At 39.9% G+C, this 9,567-nt stretch overlaps 1 protein-coding gene across 2 annotated transcripts in view; it reads left to right on the plus strand.

The window, feature by feature from the left end:
• Positions 1-3,652, plus strand: part of fndc4a (fibronectin type III domain containing 4a) — a 53,248-nt gene extending 49,596 nt beyond the window's left edge. For both annotated transcript variants that reach the window (XM_079571918.1, XM_079571917.1), the window contains 2 exons: positions 824-957; positions 3,024-3,652. In XM_079571918.1, coding sequence (XP_079428044.1) covers positions 824-957; positions 3,024-3,065 — 176 coding nt within the window. In that variant the 3' untranslated portion in view covers positions 3,066-3,652. The remainder of the gene's footprint in view (positions 1-823; positions 958-3,023) is intronic.
• Positions 3,653-9,567: the final 5,915 nt, after the last annotated feature.

Genomic DNA, 9,567 nt, shown 5'->3' on the forward strand with positions numbered 1-9,567 from the left:
ATGTGGGAATAAAAAACCTTGATATTTGCTTTGCTTTCCCTCACAGCGACCTTTATGATGCTTCAGAATCAATTGTTTGTGTGTTTCTAGTCAGTTCCTGGTAGGAACCCCTAAAAACAATTGATCCTGGAGCATCATAAAGTCCGCTGTGAGGGAAAGCAAAGGTGCCATGTTGCACCCATAACACCAATGAGTCACTAAAAGGTCAAATATGCACAAATATCAAGGTTTTTTTTTCCACATAAAAAGTTGCATAGTGCACCTTTAAACTTGTCAGTGGTTAAATGGTCATATGGAAACAGATATCGATATCAGAGTCATATGATCAGTTAAAAAAAATGATGGAAATCTGCTCTCCATAGTTTAATTGTATTCTTTGGCGAATGACTGAATGCAGCTCTCAGGCAGGGGATTGTTCAGGCATATTTATTGTTTCATAAAATGTAATTGATCATTAATTTGAAACACTATCTGCGTCAAAGACAATGATACACGGCACAACACTGCGCAATTTACTAATTGGACAAAATAGTGCAGCATTTCTCCTCTTGATTGCTTTAGTTCTCATTAGCCAAACTGATATTACTCCTAATGATATGGCTCTTGTTTAAATTCAGTTTGGCAGTGAGGCGAAGAGCGTTTTTCAGTCTGGAAGCAGTGTGAGATTGTGAAAACTCTGGTAGGATTGTGATAAACGCCTAGCCGGAGTCCTATTATCAATATGGGCGTTCAGCTGCGCCTTCAGACGAACTGGTGACGGGCAGATGCTGCAGTGACTGAGAGTTTCTTCTTCTTCTTCTTCTCTCTCTCTCACCACTCGTAGCTGTGATCGCCCTCTTCTGTCGCCAGTATGACATCATCAAGGACAACGACTCCAGCAACAACAAGGAGAAGGCCAAGCCGTCGTCGGAGCACAGCACGCCGGAGCACCACAGCGGGGGGCTGCTCCGGAGCAAGGTGAGGGCGGGGGGGGTCACCACAGGGTCACTTCAGTGAGAGGGGGTCACATTCTGTTACGTGACACAGACTGATGAGTGTTTGGGCTCGCATTTATCAAACACTGGACACATTCATTCATCATAGACCCATTACTACTCCATCCTCACAGCAAATATACTTGAACAGTCTTAGAGAAAGGTTAACAAGCCGTCATCTGTACTGGTTTGTATTGGTGCTGAGGATGTTTCGTCACTCACCTCAAGCAACTAACCGTCTCCATGTTGGGAGGGCTTCAGCATCACATTTTAAAACCAATTGTTTGTTTTTATAACCTCCAGTTTGGTTTTACCCAAATCTAAGAGCTTCTTGAACAAAGCAAAATAGTGACAAGAACGAGGATGAAACAAAAGCAAAAAAAGAGCCACAAAAAACCCATAAAAGAGCGACAAAAAAACAACAAAAAACAACTAAAGAGAACACAATAAAAAAAACATAAAAATATGGCAAAAAAGCGCCAAAAAGCAAGGGGAAAAAAGTGAAGAAAGCAACCAAAAATTACCAAAAAAAGAGAGCCATAAACTCTTAATAAAATGTGACAAAAACAAGGCGACAACGCAACAGAAAGGTCCCAATCAGTTGTGTAGGTCTTAGCTTTCAAATGAGGCGTTACACTGGCCTATAGGCTATAGACACCAGTCGAGAAGCTTTAGATTTGGGGAAGGCTGAACTGGAGAAAATTAAGGTCGGGTTCAAAACTATCAAACAATAACAATATAGTAACCAAAAAAGCCTGATGTGAGGGGCAAAACGCCAAAACAACTCAGTACAGATGAGGGCTTAAGAACCTTTCTCTGATGGAAAACTCCTGTACAACCTGAGCTGCACTTTCGTAACATCACGCTCACATTTGAAACTGCTCAGCCTTGAATCCACGAAACAACAGGGTTAAAATATGTGTGAGAAAGATGGACTAAAAGCCAAAAGCTTATAGAGATATAGCGCGGACTGAAGACAAACAAAATAAGTGGAGCTCACCGCTGCAAGCAAACGTGTGCTCTGCATCTGACCCCTCCAACTGCTTGCTTATCCTGTAACAGGTTTAAGCCCCAAAAAGTCAACTGCAGCATAACAAAAAGCACAAAAACTTTCAAACCATGGGAGGAATTTGTTAACTTTCCTCTTACCAGTAAAGTGCAGCGTCCGGAGATAAGAATGTGGCTTTCTCCCAGCTCATCCATCTATTTGAAACACTCATTAAATATTTAAAGTTTACAGACAGCAAAGGTCTCCGAAGGCTGTGGAAAGTGTTGAATGCTGCGCCGAAAGTTACAAAGGTCTCAATAATGAGGCCATGAGCGCCGGGATAAACAACACTGAGAGAGGAGACTTGTGTCTGGGGCTCTCGGTCTACGGACAACAAGGCGACAGGACGTCTAATTGTGGCGCTCATTAGTTTGGCAAATAATGATGGAAGAGACACGCATGCTCAAAATGCCAGAGAAAATAATCAGCTTATGCAGCCATCAGGGAAGAAAACCCTAATACTTTACAGTGGACGTGCTTAAATCGTTTTATTCATCATTTTATTTCATACTTTCTTCAATCCCATTGTTATTGGGGTTAGGACTTCGCTTTGCCTATGCCTGAAATGGGAAAAGTTGGATCAGTAAATATGAATAGACATTAATTGTAAAAGCAAAACAGAAATTAAGTTGAATTACTGCTTGGCTTCCCCCCCAAAAAAGTCACCACAAATAGGAGCCACCAATTGGATATTAATTACTGCAATTATTTTAGAGGCGGCAACAACCGATTTAACGGCAACACTGCTGCTATAAGTAGCTTCTGTTTTTTTTCTCCAAAGAAAGTGTGTGTGACCTGGTTGCAACTTCTCTTTTCATTTTTGCCTGCCAAGCAAAAACAATTATGGTATATGCATCCAAACTCAAATCATGTGTTTAGTTTGATGGGAAATGCTGTTAAGAAAACATCTCTTTACATTTTCAACCCAACAGTTTCCATATGACACACAAAACCTGCCAGTAACATTAAAGATAATTTGTTGTTGTTGTTTGTTTCTCTAGTTCCATCCTTCAGTGCCGTCGATCAACATCATTGAAGTCTGAGAAGTCTCCCTTGTTACTGCAATGGGCGGTCTGTGCGACTCTGGACTCTGGCATGTACAGTATACGCGGACCCACCTCTCTCTCCCCCCCTTCATAGTAGATATAGCAGCTGATCGACCAATGAACGTGGATGTCTATGCCAGCTGCTTTGTACATTATCGCAATAAAAGACACAATCGCCATCTCTGGGAGGCCTGTGGTTTTAAAAATGCGGTGTATTTTTGATAACTGCGTGCTCCATTAACCAGTAGAAGTAATTCAACTAATAGTGTCTCTGCTTTGTTAATTTCTGCTGAAGACAAATGTATATTAGGTTGGTAACGGACAGCAAATTATGTACATAGCTCGTGTGTGTGTGTGTATATATATATATATATATTCGGCTGCAGGCATTTTCAGATCATTCAGAGTATGGGCCTTTTTAAAAGTACATCGTTTTTCACATTGAATTGTACAGATCACATTGCTCATCGTTTCATTCTGGACTCAATGAAGTTGCATGCAATTTAGCAGTCGGCGTGTTAACAAAGTGGGTAATTTAACAAAGATGACAATGACAAAGACGACAACAAAAGCTGCGAATAAACTTGATGGCTTACTGTGAAATTACAACTGTGTGGTTCTTCTTCATGTGTGGCTACCGATTGTGAGTGGGTTGCAGGGCTTTTGGCAAAACATGCATGAATGATTTTAATGACTCTGATTGTATTTCCTATGGGGGAAGTTGTGAAGAAATGATATGTTTGATGCTTCAGAAGGGTCAAACTGAAACATCTGTCGACAATGTTGCACAACTGCACACACACAACAGCTCAAACTTGTGCCATAGGGGCATTGAGTGTCTTCAACTGCTTTAGGTGTTGTGCAGAGAAATTTCCAGATGCACAAATGAACAGAGCAATTTGTTTAAGTCTAATAAAAGGAGACATTCCACTTTTACAAATTGCTCAGTCAGTCGTACAAACATCCACTTTTTGTCTTAAATGCAGCTGGCCAAGTCACGTAATGATGGATTCCTAAAGAGTGCATTCAATCCTCCCATTAAAAAAAATCCTGCCATTATAAGAAGATAAATGACAGCTCTGATCGAGCTTCTTTTGCTCACTTCGCATTATTAGAGTGCATTAGACGATGCTTACCACCACCCATTGTTGCATAAAAACCATGATGCACCAGAATCAACTGGACAAAACTACCTTCATCTTATAAATACAGTGCAGAGAAAAAGTATGTACACTGTCTGTAATTTCTCACATTTCTGCCTAAATAGGTCAGTAAATATGGTCTGATCATCAAATCACATGAATGATTAAACAGTGTCTGCCTGAACTAATGCCACCCAAACATATACATTTGATCTTACTTTTATTGGTCACAACATGTAAACATTCACAGAAGAGGGAGGAATATGTAAGTATACCGCCTGGGTCAGCCAGCTATTTAATACAAGGGTTCACTTACTTATTCCATGCATGTTGTGAATGTCTCAGGTTTTTCTGCAAAATATCGTGATAAACTTGTGAATTAATTTTTCTATTGATGATAGCAGGTTGCCCAGTCCATCAGTCCTCAGAATATTTTTCCAGTAGTGCTGTGGAGCCTCCAAGTGCTCTTTCGCAAAATCAAAGTTGAATAGTTTGGGAGGAACACACAATGTCATGTGTGGAGGAAAAATTAAACAGCACAACAACATCAAAATCCTATCCTCACTGTGAATGATGGTTAAGGGAGAATCATGGTGTTTTGTTTTGTTTGTTGCCTGTATCATGATATTTTGCTGTAAAATCTGAGACATTCACAACATGCATGGAATAAGTAAATGAACCCCTGTGTGCAGCTGCTTTTCTGTAGTTGCAGTTTAGACGCTCACAACGATCAGGATGAATCTTGGACCATTCCTCTTTACAAAACTGCTGCAGTTCAGTGAGACTCAGGCGGTGTACATACTTATTCCTCCCTCTCCTGTGAATGTTTGCATGTTATGGCTAATAAAAGTATGATCAAATTTAAATGTTTGGGTGGCATTAGTTCAGGCAGACACTGTTTAATCATTCCTGTGATTTTGATGAAGATCAGACCACATTTAGTGACCAATTTAGGCAGAAATGTGAGAAATTCCAGACGGTATACTTACTTTTTCTCTGCACTGTATATCACACAGAGCACAGCACAGTTTTAAACGTGATTAGCGGCACACTGTGGGAGTTGTTGGGTATTCAATCAAAGTGGTCACTCGGACATGACCTATGGTTTGAAGGATTACAAAGATACATGATGATAAATGTGAAGCCTTTTATCTCTGAGATCCCTATCCGTGAAATCTATGGCGGTGTTGTATAGCCATCTTATGGAGCAAAGCAGTGGGAAATGAGCTTGACCTCTGCAAAGCACTCGCCATAGATTCTCATTATCAGACGGTACAAGCCTCGCGATATGAAGCCACAGGGCGACGAGGCACCTTATCTGCAGTTAATTAACCATTTCAAAATTGTCTTTAGCAATTAATTACACTGTTATGAATACTAAACGGACTGTTTGTGCATGGGTCCCAAGACACAGCCAGCAATTACAGCAGCAGCAGAGAACGAGAAACAAATAGCAGCATGTCTCATGTGGATAAACTACAAAGGCAAATGCACCGTAATTCCAACAAAATGGATGCAATGAAAGTTAGTTTTTCATTCAAGTGAACGGAATTAAACTATGGTCAATGGTCAATATCAATTATTGTCATAGTTGCTTAGGAATTAAAGAGAATACCTCTTAAATAGTGCTGGCGTGGAAAGCGTTCATTTGTTTTTTAAGCTAATTTTGAAACATCTGCATGAATCATATTTGTAAAACCCAGGTTTATTGTTTTGAAATAGACTGACTTCATTCAAACAATACTTTCACAAATACTGGGTAACAAAGGGAGACCTGTAGATGCCAGGGCAGTGGATTTTCCCTGCTGTAGTGCCAGGAGCGGATCTACTGGGATGGCACCGCTAGTAAAGGTCTTGCCACCCCAGCTGCCACCCCATTGATGTCAGCCAGGCCGGCAGGATAAAGTGTTATAATAACTTTATAGCTAAATAAGGAGCCAGGTGCCAAAATATGTTTTTTTTTTTTTTTTTTTTTACAAAGGTTTAAATTATTTAGAAACTCCGTACTTATATTATGGACAATGCTACTATTTGTATATAATTTTGGGAGGAAAAATTGCCTTGTGATCAATCAAAACTTGTGTACCCCCACAATAAACATTGTGTCGCCACCCCAGAAGTTATCCCTGACCCCAATGGCCGCCCCGTGATTTTTTTTTCGAGATCCGCCCAGTTAGTGCTCTCTGGCAGCTGCTCTTTCAGAGAACACGCTGGCTCCAGTGAGACAAACTGCAGACAGACACAAACCAAACACTGCCTCTTTTAATGGACAGTTTTCATCTTTAGACACTGTATAAGATCCAGCTTCAATTAGGTCTTTTTCTCTTACAGTGGTACTTGCTACAGTGACGCATTTGCATGAAAGCGTTCCTTGTGTGTCACTCATTCATGGGCAGAAGGCCAGAGCTCAGAGTTATTGATGTGACTAAAGCATGTCCTTGCTCCCGATCGACCATGGCGAGTCGGGAAGTCTTTCTAAGAGCAACTGTATGGATTTGATTTCATGTTTCATTTAAGGCTGGAAAAAGTCCAAAGATCATAGATTTGATTTTGATGGCCCTGACTGAGCTCTGGGCAGCACTAAATGAATCCATTCAGTTTCTTTGGGAGGTTTTATCGATCACATTTGAGGCACAAATGCATTTGCTACAGAAAGAAATAGCACAAATCCATTTCTTAAACAATCTTCTAAAAAAAATTGATGAAAATAGAACAAACATGTGGATACTCTTTGTACAAATGTTTTATTGTGCATATATCAAACCAGAACATTTTTACACATGACATGACAATAAGATTTCTCTATTATTGATACAAATGAGACCATGTTGAATCCTGCTAATTGCATAGATAGAACTAAGCACCATGTATTGTAAACTGTAACTGTTTTAGAAACACTCCCTAATGACTATACCCAATAAGTTCATACATTTCGAACAATTTCATTATAGAAAAACCCTCAATTGTTTAGAATGTGTTTACAACCCATTGCACAGGCAATCGTTTCAAATCTTGGATGAAGCCAGAGTACTTGGATAGGAAACAACTGGAAATGCCATATGGTGTGAGCTTGTGCCAGACCTGACTGAGCAGGAGGGTCGGACCAAGAAGTGTCTGGCCAGTTCATTTTCTAATGCACTGACTTCAAATTCAAAAGTGACCTAATCTCACAGTCATATAATTTTACTACTGCCAATACGGTTTCATTTTTGTATGAAATTTTAGCCGCAATTCTGTCTGTAACTCTCAAAACTTCGGAGTTCAAAGTAAAAAGACAGCAAGTACCTAATAAAGAGCATGTTATTTTTTATTTATTTAGAGCATCATAAAACCTTGTCTTGGTCCGGTTCTGCAAGGCTTTCAGAATGACAGAAACACAGAAGCCATCTACAGTAAATAAAGTCGATGCAGTAACAGTATTGTTCGAGAGAAAACGATGACGCAGTGAGCACAGTTTTTATGAATAGAATTGCTGCTGTCTGCCAGTCACGATTATTGGAAACCAATTGGGAGACCTTGTGTGTGCCCGCCCATCCTATAATAGATAGACTCTTTCGAAATCAACACATGGGGAGTCCATCACACATCCAGGTCTCATTCACTGGAGAAATGCGATTTAGAAATGGAAAACTGTTGTGGTGCAGCAATGAGTGAATTTTCCCCGTGACCTCTGATGACCTTGACTTCATCCATCTGTATGCGCTCGCGGATATTCTCACAAACTGATCCTATATGGCTTGAAATGCACACCCCACAATATATCTCGCTTCCCGTTATTAAGTGAAATAATGAAAGCTCTATGGCAATAACATGATGAGCCTCGTCCAATTACTCCGCAGTGGGTGTCATGACAACAACAGCATCTCCCCGATTTCGCCTCTCCCCTCTCTGTCACCATTATCGCCAACAATGGTGTCAGTACAAAGGGCAAGGACCACAATATCCTCATGACAACGGATACAAATAAATATAGGATTTGCCATGCGCAACCAAATCAGCAGAGTTGGGGGAAACGGTGAGGTTAAAGAAGCTGAATTTGTCTATACATTAAAACCGTTGTTGCAGTTCTACATAAAAGCGTAAATAAGATGCAAGCAACAAAAATGCACCGCCTGGTATTATAGTACAATATGTTACAATAATACAATCGAACATAGTAAAAATACAATTTGTGGAAATACATTTTACATGAACAGTGCTGTAAGAGTCCAACACCCAGACGTGTCCTTATATACAGAAAGTACCGCAACTTTGAGGTTTGGGTAGATTAAATTATACTGTGATATTATTGGGCCGTATTTTGATTGTACTGAATGAAAAATCCTATTGGTGGATGATGTATCTCATTTCTATATAAAGAAAAGGATTAAACGTAAACAAAACTTCAGAAGATTATACAGTATAGACCAGTGGTTCTCAACTGGTGGGTCGGTAGGTTCCCAAAAGTGGGTCGTGGAACCGTTTTCAGTGAGCCTTTTCCAGAAAACATTTTCTTTAAATATCTATGTACAGAAAAGGAATAGAATCACTACCTGAGTCAGTTATCGGGTTGCTTCTTTTAATGATAATTTCAGGTTTTTTGGCTTATTTGTAATATTTTACATTACATTTTACAAGTCCAAGATCGATTTGCGGCTTGTGATGGTGATTGTGGGTCCCAACACTATACTAATTGAGAACCACTGATATAGACAACAGTGGGCACCTCTGTTTGAGTAAAAATAAGCAAACTCATGAGCAGGGGATAAATCATGCTGCTTGACACCAGATATTTCAATAGTCTTAACAGGACTATGCTGGTAAGTGAAACATGTGTTGATTTGGCAGCTTAATTTGGTGTCATTTCTAAAATTCTCCAGAGAAAGTATGGTTTTCCTAAAGATAATTGTACTTCATTATGTCCATGTATGTGCAATGAACCAAAGGCTCTGTAACTTAATGATAAATGAATGAATCAAACGTCATTGGTCCGATGTCGACAGAGGCTAGACTAAGTAATTTATATTTCTCCACTTCAAGCTTTAACACTGGACCGTTTCCAATAGAGCTGGCAGCTTCAGCAGACAAACCGTCTGACATGAGCTTGATGAAAAGCAGAAATATTAAATCTTGTTTAATTACAAAAGATGTCCTTGATGATGATTTCAAAGACTTGGATCCAAACGGAGATTCACATGAATAAAAATCAAAAGTTCAATGGCGGTGTGATATCGGGCACATTTCGACGCGAGTTCCTTCATCTTGCAGTTTGTGAATCAAACAGTAGACCGCTGGGAATGTCTGTTTACATTAAGAAAAGTGTGTGTGTGTGTGTGTGTGTGTGTTCGTGTGTGTGTGTTCGTGTGAGCTGGCACTCC

The sequence above is a fragment of the Gobius niger genome, assembly GCF_951799975.1.
Source record: "Gobius niger genome assembly, chromosome: 15".
NCBI lineage: Eukaryota > Metazoa > Chordata > Actinopteri > Gobiiformes > Gobiidae > Gobius > Gobius niger.